The sequence below is a fragment of the Nomascus leucogenys genome, chromosome 22a (assembly GCF_006542625.1).
Source record: "Nomascus leucogenys isolate Asia chromosome 22a, Asia_NLE_v1, whole genome shotgun sequence".
Classification (NCBI taxonomy): domain Eukaryota; kingdom Metazoa; phylum Chordata; class Mammalia; order Primates; family Hylobatidae; genus Nomascus; species Nomascus leucogenys.
The window spans coordinates 101,633,805-101,652,645 of NC_044402.1; the positions used below are offsets into that span (position 1 = coordinate 101,633,805).

General features: G+C 43.5%; 1 protein-coding gene across 3 annotated transcripts in view; it reads left to right on the forward strand.

The window, feature by feature from the left end:
• The window catches only part of CASP8 (caspase 8), a 51,191-nt gene that overhangs the window by 6,205 nt on the left and 26,145 nt on the right, over positions 1-18,841 (forward strand). For 2 of the 3 annotated variants that reach the window (XR_004028019.1, XM_003253918.3), the window contains exon 1: positions 17,559-17,908. The exons of the other annotated variant lie outside the window; for it this stretch is intronic. Coding sequence is in view for 1 of the 2 variants with exons in the window: in XM_003253918.3 (XP_003253966.1) it covers positions 17,884-17,908 (25 nt within the window). In the remaining variant the exon portion in view is untranslated. Of the gene's footprint in view, positions 1-17,558; positions 17,909-18,841 lie in introns of those variants that run through there. 3 annotated transcript variants of the gene reach the window in all.

Consider the following 18,841-nt stretch of genomic DNA (forward strand, 5'->3'; position numbering starts at 1 on the left):
ACTGTCACAAGAGACATTAAAGCATATTATATAATGAAAAAAGCATCAAACCACCATGAAGATATAACAATTATAAATATATGCACTCAATATCAGAGCACCTAAATATATGAAACAAACAATGACAGAACTGAAGGGAGAAATAGCCAGCCATACAAAAATAGTAGGAGACTTCAACACTGTACTTTAAATAATGGGTAGAACATTCAGACAGAAGATTAGTAAGGAAACAGGGGACTTAAACAACATTATAGACCAAATGGACCGAACAGAAATACACAGAACGTTCCACCCTACAGCAGCAGAACACACATTCTTCTCAAATGCACATGGAACTTTCTCCAAGGTAGATCACATGTTGGGTCACAAAACAAGTCTTTGCAAATTTAAGAGACTGAAATCATACCATGTATCTTTTCTGACCATGATAGAATGAAACTAAAAATCAATGGCAGAAGGAAAAATAGAAAGTTCACAAATATGTGGAAATTAAACAACACACTCTTGAACAACAATTAGTCCAAAAAAAAAAAAAAAGAAATTAGGAAATATCTTGAGATAAATGAAAAGGAAAACACAACATACCCAAACTTACAGGATAAAAGCAGTACTAAGCAAAGCAGTGCTAAGAGGGACTTTATTGCAATACACACCTGCAGTGAAAAAGAAGAAAGATCTCAAGTAAATAGTCTAACTTTGTGCCTCAAGGAGAGGAGAAGAAGATGAAGAAGAAGAGGAAGAAGAGGAACTAAGCCCAAAATTAGTGAAGGAAATAACAAAGATTAGAGTAGGAACTAAGAAAATGCAGAATAGAAAAGCAATAGAAAAAAAATCAATAAATTTTTTGAAAAGAATAACAAATTGGTTTTTTGAAAAGATAAACAAAATCAACAAATCCTTAGTTAGGCTAAGTAAGAAAGAGAGAAGATGCAAATAGACAATATCAGAAATGAAAGAGGAGACATTACAACTGATGCCACAGAAATAAAAAGGATCATGAGGCTACAATGAACAATTCTATGCCAACAAACTGGATAATCTCGAAGAAATGAATAAATTCATAAAACCTTCCAGTCTACGATAACTGAATCATGAAGAAATACAAAGTCTGAACAGACTTATAACTAATGTGGAGGTTTAGTCAATAATAAAAAATGTTCCCAAAACGAAGAAGTCCAGGACCAGATGGCTTCACAGGTGAATTCTTCCAAACATCTCAAGAAGAATTAATGCCAGTTCTTCTTAAACTATTTTTAAATATTGAAGAAGAGGGCACACTTCCAAATTTATTTTATGTAGCCAACATTATCCCGATACCAAAGCCAAACAAAGACACCACAAGAAAAGAAAACTGCAGGTCAATATATCTGATGAATATACATATAAAAACTCATAATAATATACTAGCAAATCAAATTCAACAGCACATTTAAATGATCATACATCATGACCAAGTGGGATTTATCCCTAGGATGCAAGTATGGATCAACATACAAAAATAAATCAGTGTGAAATGGCGTATTAACGCGGTAAAGGATATAAAGATAACATGATCATCTCACTAGATGCAGAGAAAGCATTTGACAAAATTCAATACCCTTTCATAATTAAAAAAATTTTCAACGAACTGGAAATAGAAAGAGTCTCAACATCATCAAGACCATATATAAGAAAATTTTCACTGTTGAGTGTCGTGTTAGATGTGAGCTTTTCATATATGGGATTCATAATATGTTTCAAATATATTACAAATCGATAGTAATTGAAACAGCGTGGGAATAGCATAAAGACAAACACATAGGCCATCAGAAGAGAAGAGAGAGCTCAGAAATAAATCCATGCATGTACAGTGCCTTAGTCCACTGAGCCTGCTAAAACAAAATATCGTAGACTGGTGGCTTATAAAACACAGAAATTTATTTTTCACAGTTCTGGAGGCTAGGAAATTCAAGATCAAGTAGCTAGCAGATTTGCTATGTAGTGAGGGCCTGCTTCTTGGTTCATAAATGGCCATCTTCTCCATGTGTCCTCATGGAATTAGGGTGATGGAGCACTTTAGGATTTCTTTTATAAGGCACTAGTCCCATTCGTAAGTGCTCTACCTTCATGACCTAATCACCTCCCAAAGGTCCCACCTCCAAATACCAACACATAGGGGATTAGGTTTCAACATACGAATTTTAGGGGAAACAAACATCAGTCTATTGCATATACTACCTAAAGCAATCTACAAATTTGGTGTGATCTCTATTAAAATCCCAACGGATTTTTTTTTTTTACAGAAAAAAACCTCTGAAGTATAAAAAAGACCACAAATAGCTAAATCAGTTTTGAGGAAGAACAAAGCTAGAAGCACCATACTTCCTGATTTCTAAATATATTATACTCCCATGGTCATAGCAGCACTATTTACAGTAGCCAAGATGTGCAAACAACCTAAATAACTAGGATGGGGAAAGAAAATGTGGTATTCACATAAAATGGAATATTATTCACCTTATAAAAGAGGGAAATTCTATAATATATGATAACATGGATGAATCTTGAAGACATTATGCTAAGTGAAATAAGCCAGTCACCGAAAGACAAATACTGTATGATTCTACTTACATGTGGTATCTAAAGTAGTCAAATTTATAGAATCAAAGAGTGGAATGGTGGTTGCCAGGGGCTGGGGAGGGGGGAAGTGAGGAGTTGCCTGTCAACAAGCATAAAGTTTTAGTTAAGCAAGATGAGTAAGTTCTAGAGATCTGCTGCACAACATTGTACCTGTAGTCAACGATACCGTATTGTACACTTAAACATTTGCTAAGAGGGTAGATCTCACTTAAATGTTCTTACTACAGTAAAATATAACTGATAAAGCAATAGAAAAGGATTCCTATTCATAAAAAGGTCAATACCTAATTTCCATTTAATTAAAAGCATTGAACAGTCAATTTACACACAAGACAATTTCTATTATTGAGGCAGCTATAGGATATAGAAGAAGAAATTTCCCAACTCACTTTGCAAGGTGCACATAGCCTTGAATCCACAAGCATAATGTAAATAATTTACTTTTAAGAAACTGAGACAGAAAAATCCTATAATCATCTCAAAAGATCCTGACATTTCTTTTTGATAATTTAATGCCCCTTTCTGATTTTTATCAAATACTAGGAAGCTAATAGGTATGGAAAAGTCCCTAACTTGATAAAAATACCTACCAGAAGCCCAAATCAAAAATCATATTAATTAGGAAATTTTGGAGTGCTTCTCATTAAACTCAGGAACGTGATAATATCGTTATTAATGTATTATTCCACCCTGTTTTGGAGGGCCTGGCCAATTTAACAAGTTAGGTGATTTGATAAGTTAGTTTAATATGCATAACAGCATGGCTGTCCCAAGGCATTCAGGAGGCGATGGGCTGAGTCCTGACTGCAGCTCCCTCAAGGACCTGCCACACATGGATTATGCACAAAGTCTGTTCAAGTCTGTTGAGGGAGTGAGGGGTCGGGGGGCAGCAATCCCCTGTTTGGCCTGCCAGGTAATTACTAATGTCTGGGCCTGACAGATTACACATAGGATTTTGGCCTGGAGCCCAAATAATTCCTCAACTCCATCCTTTGATTTTTCAGAGCCCAAGCAAGAAACATAGGCTACCCCATCATGGACCTGAATGTGTTGGATTTTGAGGGTCTGTGTTAGGAGCCAGGTTATTAGTCTGCAGTTACAATAGACCATGGTCAGGATCAAGATCACTCCCAGCGTCGTGTACAGATTAATGTGGTTGGGGTAGCTTAGGTACCAGAAAAATCCATGTTTTTACAGAAATGTTTGTCTGCAGCATTCAGTGGCACAGGAACAAAATATTTATTTGTGGGCATACATCCAGCATTTTGTCAAATTCAGTGGGGAACTGCCTGGGACAGGCATATCAATGAATTTAGTGACTTGAAAGTCACACAGTCTATTCTGTAGGAGAGAGAGAAAGAAGGTTAGATTCCCACTTCTCCCTCCTCTGTACCCTGGCTCATGGGTTCTTAGGCGCTCTGGTCCTGTCAGTTGGGGGAATTTTCCCCAACCACTGTGACATGGGTAAGGGTAGCATCTTCCGACTATCCTCCAGGGAGGTGGGCTGTAATCTGGCCTGGATCCTCTGATGACTGAAAATAAAAGTTTCTCTTCTATACATTGATATCCATCCCTTGAAAATAACCAGGCAAAGCAACAAAGCCACTTTATGGAAAACATTGAATTAGAAGCCTCAAGTTGATAGTGATTATTTTTTGCAGGCAAAAAAATCCATGCTCAGCACCAAAGGGATAACTGATGAAGAGGGTTACTGACTCTCATGCTTTGTTTTTTAATAGCTAATCTAATCTCTCACCTATCTGAGTCTTTAGAAAGGAATTGAAGGGGATGGGGGGCCCTTGTAGGGTTCCCCAGAGAGACAGGCTGTGCAATAGAAGGAAGCAGGTAGACAGTCTGATCAAATATGCAGCGCAAATGATGACTGCCCCTTTGAGGAATTGCCACACTGGGACCCCAGACTATTCCCCTGAGATGCATAGTCCAGGCCGAGGTTCTTTTATTCCCTCCCGTCAGTCACTTAACCCTGTCCTTCAATTGTCTACTAAAACACCTAATCGTCCCTGCTGCTTGGGGGCGATAGAGAGCATAGGGCGTCCATCATATATGCCCCACGCTTGGGCCCATTGATGTGTGGCTTGGGCTACAAATCTGGGGCCATTATCAGATGCATTCTATGCCTGGGAATCGACCATCTAAGATCTGAATTGTGTCACCGATTGATTGACCTGACCTCACAAGGAGGTTTTTTATTTGTTTTTTTTTTTTTTTTTTTTCGAGACAGAGTCTCACTCTGTCACCCAGGTTGGAGTGCAGTGGCTTAATCTCACTGCTACTTCCACCTCCCAGATTCAAGTGATTCTTGTGCCTCAGCCTCCCGAGTAGCTGGAATTACAGGCACGCACCACCACGCCTGGCTAATTTTTGTATTTTTAGTACAGACAGGGTTTCACCACATTGGCTAGCCTGGTCTCGAACTCCTAACTTTAAGTGATCCGCCCACCTCGGCCTCCCAAAGTGTTGGGATTACAGGCATGAGCCACTGCGTCCAGCCATTGGACTTGATAACCATCCGGAGTATCATGAACAAAGCTAGAAATCTGAGTCTGGTTGCAACCTCATCATCTGCTGCTTCCACTTCCTCATCATAGACCCAGGGGACCACCAGTGTAGCCTGCCAGGGCTCCAGGTTTGGAGTGAGGCATAGGTTCCAGGCAGCTCCTGCTGACCCTGCTGCTGCAGGCCAGGTCAGCTGTCCTTGCCCAGGTGTGAATCATGGGCATGTATCTCCCTGCTGGGTTCTGCTTTGCTGCCCTTTCCTGGCCCTTTGGCCAGAGAGAGCAGGCTTTTCTTTTTGTTGCTTTTCCTTATTTGTTCTTTTTTTTTTTTTTTTTCTGAGATGGAGTTTCGCTCTCGTTGCCCAGACTGGAGTGCAATGGCGCAATCTCGGCTCACCACAACCTCTGCCTCCCAGGTTCAAGCAATTCTCCTGCCTCAGCCTCCCGAGTAGCTGGGATTACAGGCATGCACCACCATGCCCGGCTAATTTTGTATTTTTAGTAGAGACGGGGTTTCTCCATGTTGAGGCTGGTCTCGAACTCCAACCTCAGGTGATCCGCCCGCCTTGGCCTCCCAAAGTGCTGAGATTACAGGCGTGAGCCACCGGGACCAGCCATTTGTTCTTTTTAATTTAGTCCTGTTGGCGGTTCTGGATTGCAGGCCTCTTTCGTTTTCAGTCTGGCATGTGTGGGAATAAAAAGACAGCCCAGGGCACAAAACAGGGTGTTGTTCCTGCCTCTGGGTCCCCAGCCAGTCTGCCTCTACTTTCCACCTCTCAGGGTTGTTGTGTGATTGTCTGTTGATTTATTCCCAGGGTATTTAGGTGTCCTTAGAGGGGAGAAGCAGGGAAAAGTGAATCTATGCCATCGTGTCTCAGAACTGGAAGTCCACCCCCACCCCCACACACACTAGAATTGCAGAAGAAAAATGAGAACTTGAGTGAGAAAAACATATTATTATGCAATCATCAAATGTTTGGACAGAAAGTGTTCTTAGACATCCTCTAGTCTAATTTCTCACATTTGGAAATGTGGAAGTTGGGCTAAGACCTGAATCGACCACCCTCACTCCGAGTTCAGCTGCCTGACTCCCCAGCCTGTATTCTTGCCATTGCACACCAGGGTCTGTCCTGCAGTTTTGAAAAAATGTGAACTGCATGTCCTGCTCAGATCCCAGCCCTCCCACACCACTTTGCTAAGAGTCTGTTCTGGCTGCAGAAATTCCAAAAGTTGTGTCAACTGGAACGCAAAATGTTCTTCATTTGACTTTCATTGTTTTTTGGAATTTTTGGGGGCCACGGAGGGGCAAGAAAGGAGCTGCAATCGCCCTTGGGTAAGATTTGCTTAGAATTTTAGGAAGAAGTTGGCTGGGCACAGTGGCTTACTCCTGTAATCCCAGCACTTTGGGAGGCCGAGGTGTGTGGATCACGAGATCAGGAGTTCAAGACCAGTCTGGCCAAGGTGGTGAAACCCTGTCTCTACTAAAAATACAAAAACTAGCTGGGTGCAGTGGCAGGCACCTGTAATCCCAGCTGCTAGGGAGCTGAGGCAGGAGAATTGCTCGAGCTGGGGGGGTGCAGGTTGCAGTGAACCAAGATCACACCACTGCACTCCAGCCTGGGCGGCAGAGTGAGACTGTCTGTATCAAAAAAAAAAAAAAAAAGGAAAGAAGAATTTTAGGAAGAAATCTATCTGATTCTAGAATTATCTAGGCTGTTGAGGATGTGTGTCTGGTGGCCACTGGGACATCAGGGTGAGACTTTTCTTTTAACTGCATGTATGTAAATTAGGTTGCTTCTGGAGCCTACTGAGAGCTCACTGGGTCCCCATAGCGTCCATGCTGAAGGCTCCTTCCTTCTGTCTGTGACCTTGACCCTCAGCTCCACACTTCCCCAGGGGCTGCAGGATTTCTCTGAGAATCCTCATTATCACAACCTATTTTTTTTTTTTTTTTTTTTTTGAAACAGAGCCTCACTCTGTTGCCCAATGCAGTGGTGTGATCTCGGCTCACTGCAACCTCTGCCTCCCAGGTTTGTGATTCTCATGCCTCAGCCTCCCAAGTAGCTGGGACTACAAGCGCATGCCACCATTCCTGGCTAATTCTTGTATTTTTTTTTTGAGATGGAGTCTCGCTCTGTTGCCCAGGCTGGAGTGCAGTGGTGCGATCTCGGTTCACTGCAACCTCCACCTCCCGGGTTCAAGGGATTCTCCTGCCTCAGCCTCCTGAGTAGCTGGGACTACAGGTGACCGCCACCACACCTGGCTAATTTTTTGTATTTTTAGTGGAGACAGGGTTTCACTGTTTTAGCCCGGATGGTCTCGATCTCCTGACCTCATGATCTGCCCGCCTCGGCCTCCCAAAGTGGTGGGATTACAGGCGTGAGCCACTGTGCCCGGCCAACTTTTGTATTTTTAGTAGAGATGGGGGTCTCACTATGTTTGTCAGGCTGGTCTTGGACTCCTGGCCTCAAGTGATCCACCTGCCTCAGTCTCCCAAATTGGTAGGATTACAGGTGTGAGTCACCGTGCCTGGACAGCACAACCTATTAATGAATGACAGCCTTGACTTTTGAGGCTAAAACATTCCACTTCCTTAGTATAGTAATTAAATCTCTCTCTTTTTCTATGATTTCGGTAATAAGCAGGTAAAGAAAAATATCCAGAACAATATAATAGGGAGTAGGGCAAGAAAATCCTGAGGAACCACGCCCTGTGGGTGGATCCAGTGCAGGGGTCCTTGAGTGTTGCTGGTTGCAGGAAGGCCCCAGGAGAAGGGGGCTTTGATGAGCATCCACCTTGTGTGCTGAGTGAATGTCCGTCCAGATGAGGTGCGGATGCAGCTGACAATGGAGGCAACTGTAATGGACTATCCCAAGAAGCAACATCATCAATTTAGGTTCAGCCTGAGTGAGACTTTCAGTTAATACTCAACTTAAAACAAGATGCAAATTTTCCTTCAGAAATTCATTGAAAGTGTTTTCACTTTGGCACTAGTGATCTATTATATGAAAGGGCTGAGATGCAGAGAGACACCATTGTGTAATTTCTATTGGCTGCTCTTTTTGTCCGTATCTGTTTACTGTTCTATCCATGCTGTTTTGCCACACCCCTTTTTCACTTACTAACACATGTTGGAGATTGCTCCCTATCATAGCATTTCCTCTCCTATTCTCTAGCCTGCCTCTTCACTCTCTTAATGATAACATTTTTCTGAAAAGAAGCTCTTAATTCTAAAATGGTCCTGTTGATGTTTTTTTCCCCTTATGGTCAGCACTTTTTGTGTCCTTTTTGAGTTTTTGTCTACTCCAGTATCATAAAGACATTCTCTTAGGATTTCTCATAAAGTTTTATTGCTTCCTTTTTTTTTTTCGAGAAAGTCTTACTCTGTTGCCCAGGCTGGAGTGCAGTGGTGCGATCTTGGCTCACTACAACCTCTGCCTCCTGGGTTCAAGCAATTCTCATGCCTCAGCCTCCTGAGTAGCTGGGGCTACAGGTGCCCCCCACCATGCCAGCTAATTTTTGTATTTTTACTAGAGGTGGGGGTTTCGCCATGTTGGTCAGGCTGGTCTTGAACCCCTGACCTCAGGTGATCCGCCCACCTTGGCCTCCCAAAGTGCTGGGATTACAGACATGAGCCACCACGCCTGGTCAATTGCTTCCTTTTTATATTTAGATTGACTACCCATCTGGATTTGAATTTTGTGTGGGTAGGAAATCAAGGTTCATTTTATTTTTATATGGCTATCTTGTTGATCTGTCATTATTTATTATAAAGACGATCCTTTTTTTACTTCACCTCATTGTCACATTTACCTATGTATCAAGTGAGAATAGAGTGTGAGACTTTAAAAAATTAATAGATTATTTTTTAAGAACAGTTTTAGGTTTAGAGAAAAAAATAGAGCAGATTAGCTGGGCATGATGGTGTGCACCTGTAGTCCCAGCTTATTCATATGCTTATTTGCCATCTGCGTATCTTTTTGTGAGGTGTCTGTTAAGATCTCTTGCCCACTTTTCAGTCGGGTTGTTTTCTTATTGTTGAGTCTTAACAGATTAGCTTAATCAGATTGGCTTCGGGAGGCTAAGGCGAGAGGATCGCTTGAGTGCGGGAGGCGGAGGTTGCAGTGAGTTGAGATCACACCACTGCACTCTAGCCTAGGTGACAGAGAGAGACCCTGTCTCAGAAAGAAAAAAAAAGAGAGAGCAGAAAGTAGAGAGTTCCCATATACCCTCTGCCTCCTACCCTTCTCCCCTCCCCACACTTTCCCGTTATTAACATCTTGCATTAGTGTGGTACATTTGTTACAAGTGATGAACCAATATTGATATTGTAGGGGAGGACAAATCTGTTTTCCTTCTACCCTTCTAAGTTCGTGGCTGAGAACCCTGTAACAGAAGACAGATTAATAAGAGAAAAGTGCATAAACATATTTAATATAAGTTTTATGTGACATGGAAGCCTTTATAAGGAAATGAAGACTCCAAGAAGCAGTTACAGTTTGATGTAGGTTTGATAAAGGGTGGACAGTTGTGGAGGAGATACAGCAAAGAGTTTGAAGTAAGTGTGATCTGCTGTGGGAAGCTTATCAAGGCCCATTTGTTTAGTTAGATTCCTCTCTGTGTCCCTTCGTCTTCACAGATACCACCAGGAATAGGGAGGGCATCTCTCACCTGAGGGTCTTATGAACTGGCTTCAGGGGTAGGTCAGAAAACCCTTCCTGCACATGCTGCTTTTGCAAATTCCTCCACCTTAAAATATTCAATATGTCGTTGTGTTAGTCTGTTCTTGCATTGCTATAAAGAAATACCTGAGGTTGGGCAATCTATAAAGAAAAGAGATTTAATTGGCTCATGGTTCCACAGACTGTATAGGAAGCATGATGCTGGCATCTGCTTGGCTTCTGGGGAGGCCTCAGGAAACTTACAATTATGGTGGAAGACAAAGGGGGAGCAAGACATCTCATGTGGCTGGATCAGGGGAAGCAAGAGAGCGGGGAGGTGCCACATATTTTTAAACAACCAGAATATCATGAGAATTCTATCATGCAAACAGCACTATGGGGATGGTGCTAAACTATTAGAAATTAAACTATTAGAAACCACCTGCAAGATCCAATCACCTCCCACCAGGCTCCACCTCCAACATTAGGAATTACAACTGGACATGAGTTTGGGTGAGGACACAAATCCAAACCATGTCAGTCATGGTGCCATATTTTGTGGTAGCATGTCCTGAATCCCGTCAATAAATTATTCTGAACTAAAGTTCCATAGTTTCCGTTAGGGTTCACTTTTGGTGTACATCCTACTGTTTTGCCAAATGAATAATGCCATGTAGAACCGTTACAATATTATACAGAATAATTTTACTCCCCTAAAAATCCCCTGTGCTGAACCTATTCGCACTTCCTCCCCTGAGTCCCTGGCAACCACTGATCTTTTTACTATCTCTATAGTTTTAATCAGAATGACACAGAGTTGGAATCATACAGTACGTAGCCTCTCCAGATTGCCTTCTTTCACACAGTAACATTCAATTAAGGCTCTTCCATGCCTTTTCGTGGTTTGATAGCTCATTTCTTTTTACTGCTGAATAATAATCTATGGTATGGATGTGCCACAGTTTATCCATTCATTTATTGAGGGACATCTTGGTTGCTTCCAACTTTTGGCAGTTATGAATTACGAATGAAGCTGGTATAAACATTCATGTGCAGGTTTTTGCATGGACATAAATTTTCAATTTGGGTAAATATCTAGAAACGTGATTGCTGGATCTTGTGGTAAGCATATGCTTTGGCCAGGCGTGGTGGCTCATGACTGTGATCCCAGCACTTTGGGAGGCCGAGGTGGGATCACCTGAGATCAGCAGTTTAAGACCAGCCTGGCTAACACAGTGAAACCCCATCTCTACTAAAAAAAAATACAAAAATTAGCTGGGCGTGGTGGCGTGTGCCTGTAATCCCAGCTACTCAGGAAGCTGAGGCAGGAGAATCACTTGAACCTGGGAGGCGGAGGTTGCACTGAGCCAAGATGGCGCCACTGCACTCCAGCCCAGGCAATAGAGTGAGACTCTGTGTCAAAAAAAAAAAAAAAAAAAAAGAAAAAAAAATGGCCAGGCGCAGTGGCTCACACCTGTAATCCCAGCACTTTAGGAGGCAGAGGCAGGGGTATTACTTGAAATCAGGAGTTCAACACCAGCCTGACCAACATGGTGAAACCCTGTCTCTACTAAAAATACAAAAATTAGCTGGGCGTGGTGGTGCATGCCGGTAATTCCAGCAACTTGGGAGGCTGAGGCAGTAGAATCACTTGAACCCAGGAGGCAGAGGCTGTAGTGAGCCGAGATCACACTTGCCGCTGCACTCCAGCCTGGGAGACAGAGTGAGTCTCCGTCTAAAAAAGCTTCATGACAAACTTCCAGACTTTCTTCCAAAGTGTCTGTATGAGTTTTCATTCCCATGAGTAATGAATGGGAGTTCCTGTTACTTCACATCCTTGCCAATGTTTGGTGGTGTCAGTGTTTTGGATTTTAGCGATTTTGGCAAATATGTAGTGGTATCTCATTGTTGTTTTAATTTGCAATTCCCTAATGACATATGATGTTGAACATCTTTTCATATGCTTATTTGCCATCTGTATACCTTTTTGGTGAGGGTTGTTTGTTTTCTTATTGTTGAGTGTCAAGAGTTCTTTGTATATTTTTGGATAACAGCATAGTTTTTTTGTTTTTTTTTTTTTGAGACAGAGTCTCGCTCTGTCACCAGGCCGTAGTGCAGTGGCATGAACTTGGATCACTGCAACCTCTACCTCCCGAGTTCAAGCAATTCTCCTGCCTCAGCCTCCCGAGTAGCTGGGACTACAGGTGTGCGCTGCCATGCCCAGCTAATTTTTTTATTTTTAGTAGAGACGGGCTTTCACCATGTTGGCCAGGATGGTCTCGATCGCTTGACCTTGTGATCCACCAGTATGGTTGAGTTTTAAGAGTTCTTTTTTTTTTTTTTTTTTTGAGACGGAATCTCGCTCTGCCACCCAGGCTGGAGTGCAGTGACGCGATTTCGGCTCACTGCAAGCTCCGCCTCCCGGGTTCACGCCATTCTCCTGCCACAGCCTCTCCGAGTGGCTGGGACTACAGGCGCCCGCCACCAGGCCCGGCCAACCTTTTTTGTATTTTTAGTAGAGACGGGGTTTCACCGTGGTCTTGATCTCCTGACCTTGTGATCCGCCCGCCTCGGCCTCCTAAAGTGCTGGGATTACAAGCGTGAGCCACCGCGCCCGGCAAGAGTTCTTTGTACACTTTTGGGTAACGGTCTTTTGTTTTGCAAACATTTTCCCCCAATCTGCGGTTTGTCTCTTCACTCTTAACTGTATCTTTTGAAGGGGGGGGATCTCAAAGAACATCTGGTCCCCCACAACAACATGTCATGTCAGGTGAGAGATGACTCATTTTCTCAGAAACTAGGATTTTGTGTCATATGTTGTAAACCATGAAAAGTTAATTTTATAACCCACCTTCTAGATCTACTGAGAATATGTGGTGTTATCACTAACAGTTTTGAGGAAAGAAATAATTGCCTAATTCATTTTGTTGTGAATGTGTTTTGTTACTACCACAGATATTCTTAAAATCCTCTTATTATGGAGGAAAAAAAAAGGAATTTTCTTTACAGAAAGTGAGAAGTGAAACCTAATGGAGAAAATATCTGTTTCAGGGAATAACCCTCCCAACATTTGATTTTTTTTTTGTTTTAGACAGGGGCTTGCTCTGTCCCCCAGGCTGTAGTGCAGTGATGCAATCATAGCTCACTGCAGCCTTGAACTCCTGGGTTTAAGCAATCCTCCTGCCTCAGCCTCCTGAGTAGCTGGGACCACAGGTGTGCACCACCACTGCATCACAACACCCGACTAATTTTTTTGATTTTTGGTAAAGACAGTATGTTGCCCAGGCTGATCTTAAACTCCTGAGCTCAAGTGATCCTCCCACTTTGGCCTCTCAAAGTGCTAGGATTATAAATGTGAGCCACTGCACCTAGCCTGATCTTTTTTTTTTTTTTTTTTTTAAGAAACAGTCACTAGTGCTGTATGTAGGTTAAATAGCTACGTAGGCCCTTCAGAGTCACTTCACTTTTCTGAGCTTTCGTTTCTTCAATGTCTTCCTGTCTGTAAGACACACGCTTTTCTACCCCTGAGACCAAAAAATGTTACCAGTGAGATCTAATGACATAAAATAGGGAAAATCCTTTAAAACTGCACAGTGCTTAACAAATGCACTGTTATTATATCATTAAAAGTGACTCCTGGGTGGTGGGAATGGTTGCATAACAACGTGAATGTACTCGATGCCACTTAAAACTGGTTACAATGGTAAATTTTATGGTATATATATTTTACCACAATTAATACATTTTAAAAGATGGTTCTTGACAATTATCCTTAATGTTTGAGGTGCCCCATTTCTTGGGTATGGGCATATAGTGCCTCAAGAATATTGAGGATCCTCACCTCTTCTATGCCCAAACCTTTAAGAAAATTCTGGGCCAGGCGCAGTGGCTCATGCCTGTAATCCCAGCACTTTGTGAGGACAAGGTGGGTGGATCACCTAAGGTCAGGAGTTCAAGACCAGTCTGACCAACATGGAGAAAACCCGTCTCTACTAAAAATACAAAATTAGCTGGGCGTGGTGACACACGCCTGTAATCCCAGCTACTCGGAAGGCTGAGGCAGGAGAATCGCTTGAACCCAGGAGGCGGAGGTTGCAGTGAGCCGAGATTGCACCATTGCACTCCAGCCTGGGCAACAAGAGCAAAACTCCATCTCAAAAAAAAAAAAAAAAAAAAAAAAAAAAGAAAATTCTGGAAAAGCTACGTCAGTGACATGAATATTGGAATCAGAGCCTAACAAACTCAATTTCTTCCTTTCTAAATCTGTGGTACAGATTCATGTCTGCAGTAGTTTTTTTGAGAAAGCAGAAGGGGTAGGTATTGGCAATCAACAAGCTGCAGAGTATGCAGATTGAGGTCAGTAATTGTAAACGCCCCATGACTGTCCGATCATTTCAATACCAAAAGAAAAACTTAAAATCCCAACTGCTAAAATCTTTGTCTTAGACAACTCTTTGAGCCTCTCCCTACAAGGCCCAGAAAGGAATGAGATAGATGTGAATGGAATCTGTTTTCCCTGCCCTTGCCACGCTCTGGAGGAGGAGTCAAGGGCAGTAGCCAAGGCCAGCTGCCAGTCAAGGAACGGGGAGCGGCCCCATTGAATCCACAAACCACACCACCCTGGCCCATGGGTTAGTTATATACAACCTCCCACGTTGGCAGCAAACAAAGGGCATGCACATTCAGGGGATTTTGGTTTCACTGTCAGTGTTTATCTTTGAAGGGTGTCACATCCAGATGAATGGGAAGGGTGTGTTGCAGTTGAGCTGAGGTTTGGTCTTTCTTGGCTTTTTTAGGGACACTTACAGGTCCAAATCTGCTTTCAGCCGGCTGGTGGACATGGTAGGAGACACAGCAGTCTCAAGACCAGGCCTCCAGGTGGGAGCTGAGATTCGAGAGGGTGGAAACCACTTGGAGATTGAGTCAAAGCAGACCTGTCCTCATTCTGTGCTGGGCAGGAGCCAGCTCTCCATGTCCCTGCAGCTCCGGCAACACCTCCGGATCTTTCAGCTTCCCTGGGACTAAGGACCATGCACATTATTAATTCTGATATAAATAGTCACACAGACACATGTCTCAAGATGAGGGTGAGAAGCTGGTTACAGCAAATGAAGTAATAATGATCTTTGTGCTTCACAATAGGAATTCAACCAACCTGAGGTTTATAATTCACTTATTAACTCTTTTTATTTTTATTTTTTGTTGAGACGGAGTTTCCCTCTGTCACCCACGCTGGAGTGCAGTGGTGTCATCTCGGCTTACTGCAACCTCTGCCTCCTGGGCTCAACTGAATCTCGTGCCTTGAGTGGCTGAGACTACAGGCACATGCCACCATGCCCAACTAATTTTTTGTATTTTTAGTAGAGATGGGGTTTTGCCATGTTGGCTAGGCTGGTCTCAAACTCCTGGCTTCAAGTGATCTGCCTACCTCAATCTCGTCGAGCACTGGGATTACAGGGGTAAGCCACTGTGCCTGGCCATAATTCACTTATCAGCCCTTCACATATATATATATGATACGACTGGGAGAATCTAGGGTCAGTGCCTTACAAATGGCACAAGTTGAAGCCCTGAGACTCCCACTCCCACCCTGCTCCCCCCATTCTCAGTACTGCTCCTCAGATGCCTCCCGCAGCTCATCCATTTCTGCTAGGCTGGGCCTGGGTACGTGCAGGGAGATGTGTAAAGGGGCTAAGAGCAGAAACTCTTGAGTGAGACACTCCTGAGTTCATGCACTGGCCCTGCCATTTGTCAGCTAATTGATGTTGCATTTAATTGCATCATCTGTATGTAAGCCTAATAATTTGTAGCCATCTTAGAGATGTTGTGAGCTTAGATAACATGGTAGTGAATATTTATTTATTTGTTTATTTATTTATTTATTTAGACAGGGCCTCGCTGTGTCACCCAGGCTGGAGTGCAGTGGCGTGATCATAGCTCACTGCAGCCTTGACCTCCCACACTCAAGTTATCCTCTCACCTCAGCCTCCTGAGTAGCTTGAGACAACAGATGCATGCCACCATACCTGACTAATTTTTAAAAATGTTCTGCAGAGACGGTGTCTCCCTATGTTGCCCAGGCTGGCCTTGATCTCCTGGGCTCAAGCGATCCTCCTGCCTCGATCTTCCAAAGTGCTGGGATTACTGGTGTGAGCCACTGCACCCACAGCCTATTTATTGAGAAATGTGGAAGGCCCAGGCACTATTCTAAGTGCTCCAGCTGTCTTATCTCCCACATTTTTGCTCAGGTAGGAGTTCCAAACCTGGAGCTTGAAGACTCATATTTTTAGAAATTTTGCAGTTAATTCTGAGGTGGGTCAGATTGAGATTCATGGCTATGCATTAATGTTTAGGTGGTGACTAACCACTCAGGGTTTTAGAGACAAACAGACCTCATTCTGTCACCCCCTCACTGAGTGTGGCCAAGTCTTTCAACCTCTCTAAGCCTCAGTGTCCTCATCCATAAAATGGGACCAATCATAGCATCCACTTCTCAGAACTGTTCAGAAGTGGAAATGAGCCAGTTTCGGTGGCTGTGTCTGGCATATACCAATGGTTTGATAAGTATTAGCTTGTGCCTTTATTAGGCCAACTCCTTTTTATTAGGTGACTGAGAAACCAAGGACCTTCTGACCTTTATGCATCGGTCACTATTAGTTTAAATTTATTGCTCTTCCATCCACATGATTCATTCCAAATTTGAAGCGTTGGAGAAAGGGAGTTAGTGTGTCATAGAAAAATGTCTGTTTTTGGCTCAGCAGGACTGAGTTTGACTCCATGTAACTGTTTGAGTCTTAGTTTCCTCATCCGTAACATGGGAGAACAATACCCTGAATTGCTGGGAGAATTAGAGATAGTTCATGTCAAGGTGCAACATATAGGTAACGTGTTATTGCTGGTGTTCTGGTTATAAAATGTACAAGATGTGAAAGCAGAAGGGCAGAAAACCCTTTCTAAAAATTCATGGCGGGGCACGGTGGCTCATGCCTATAATCCCAGCACTTTGGGAGGCCGAGGCGGGTGGATCACCTGAGGTCATGAGTTTGAGACCAGCCTGACCAACATGGAGAAACCCTGTCTCTACTAAAAATACAGAATTAGCCGGGCATGGTGGCACATACCTGTAATCCCAGCTACCCAGGAGGCTGAGGCAGGAGAATTGCTTGAACCCGGGAGGCGGAGGTTGCTGTGAGCCAAGATGGCGCCACTGCACTCCAGCCTGGGCAACTAGAGTGAAACTCCGTCCCCCCAAAAAAAATTCAAATGGGAAAGAGAGGCAGATGTCAGAGAACAGGGGAGGGGCTGGGCACGGTGGCTCACGCCCGTAATCCCAGCACTTCGGGAGGCCAAGGCAGGTGGATTTCTTGAGGTCAGGAGTTCAAGACCAGTCTGACCAACATGGTGAAACCCTGTCTCAACTAAAAATACAAAAAAAAAATTACATTTCAGCTACAGGGCTGGCTTTACCCAGTCCGGCGGGAGGGAGGAGAAGGCTGGTCTGTGACTTCAGTGCTGAGGTTTGGATCAAGGCAGAGGGAAACTTCCTATTCCCAGACCCTTTGCAAGAAAGAATGGCATATTACTTGTCACCGACAGATGTTATTATTACTAAATGGAGTCAGTATAAATGCTTTCCAATAAAGCATGTCCAGCGCTCGGGTTTTTAGTTTGCACATCCATGAATTGTCTGCCACATCCCTCTTCTGAATGGTTGGAAATTGGGCATCTGTTCCTTTAAATAGGAAACATTTCTTGTTCGAGTGAGTCATCTCTGTTCTGCTTTAGGAGTAAAGCTTACCCTGAGGTTCCTTCTGTTGTGAAGTTTTCTCTTTCTCTCGGAGACCAGATTCTGCCCTTCTGCTGGAGGGAAGTGTTTTCACAGGTTCTCCTCCTTTTATCTTTTGTGTTTTTTTTTTCAAGCCCTGCTGAATTTGCTAGTCAACTCAACAGGAAGTGAGGCCGTGGAGGGAGGCAGAAGAGCCAGGGTGGTTATTGAAAGTAAAAGGAACTTCTTCCTGGGAGCCTTTCCCACCCCCTTCCCCGCTGAGCACGTGGAGTTAGGCAGGTTAGGGGACTCGGAGACTGCGATGGTGCCAGGAAAGGGTGGAGCGGGTGAGTGCCTGTTGCCAAGGTGGCCTCTTCAACAGGAAACCACAATATTTTTGTTTCTTGACTTGCTCTAGAAACAGGGCTGTGGGGGTGGGGAAGCAACTTGGATCTGCTCTTCTGAGGACACCTCTGGGTGCTGCCTGGCCCAGGTCTCCTGTGGGGTTTCTCTCTGAGCCGTTGCCTCTGACTTCGCTACTTTTTCACTCTGAGCAGTCTCCAGTTCCTCTGCTACCTTTTTGTCCTTGGAGCTTCCCTGCCGCCTCGAATGCAGATACATGGTCTCCCTCCTGTGGACCCGTTTGTAGAGTCCAGAAGACTTTATCAATCCACTTTTTTTTTCTTTTTCATTCGGCCCTGGGGCTGAGGGTTAAGTATTTTATTCGTCGAATCGCGATGCCCTGAGGTTCACAGCCCGCTTCCCCCTCTTCCGTGCCTTAAGGGTTTCCTTTTATCTCTCCACTCCCACCCTTGCCCTCCTGCCCTCTCTCTTGCTCCCCAAAGACAGTTCTCTAATGTTTTGATGTGGATTCGTGAATTTATCTGTATCTTTGCAAAATGTATTTTTCTTTTGTATGTGTACACCGTTTTTTAACTATGCGATCTCAGGCAAGTAAGTAATTCCTCTGTGCCTCTGTTATCTCATCATTAAATGATTAATAATGCCTCGAGAGGTGACTGTGAGGCTTGAAGGAGATAATACGCATACATCACTTACTACACGAGTTAGCAATTATTATTGCATATTAATACTATTGGTATTTTATTTTGCTCATTCCGTTTCTATTTCTTTTTTATTTATTTATTTTTTGAGACAAGGTCTTGCTTTTCACCCAGGCTGTAGTGCAGTGGTGCAATCACGGCTCACTGCAGCCCCAACATCCTGGGATCAAGCAATTTTCCCATCTCAGCCTTCAGATTAGCTGGGACCAGCTGCTA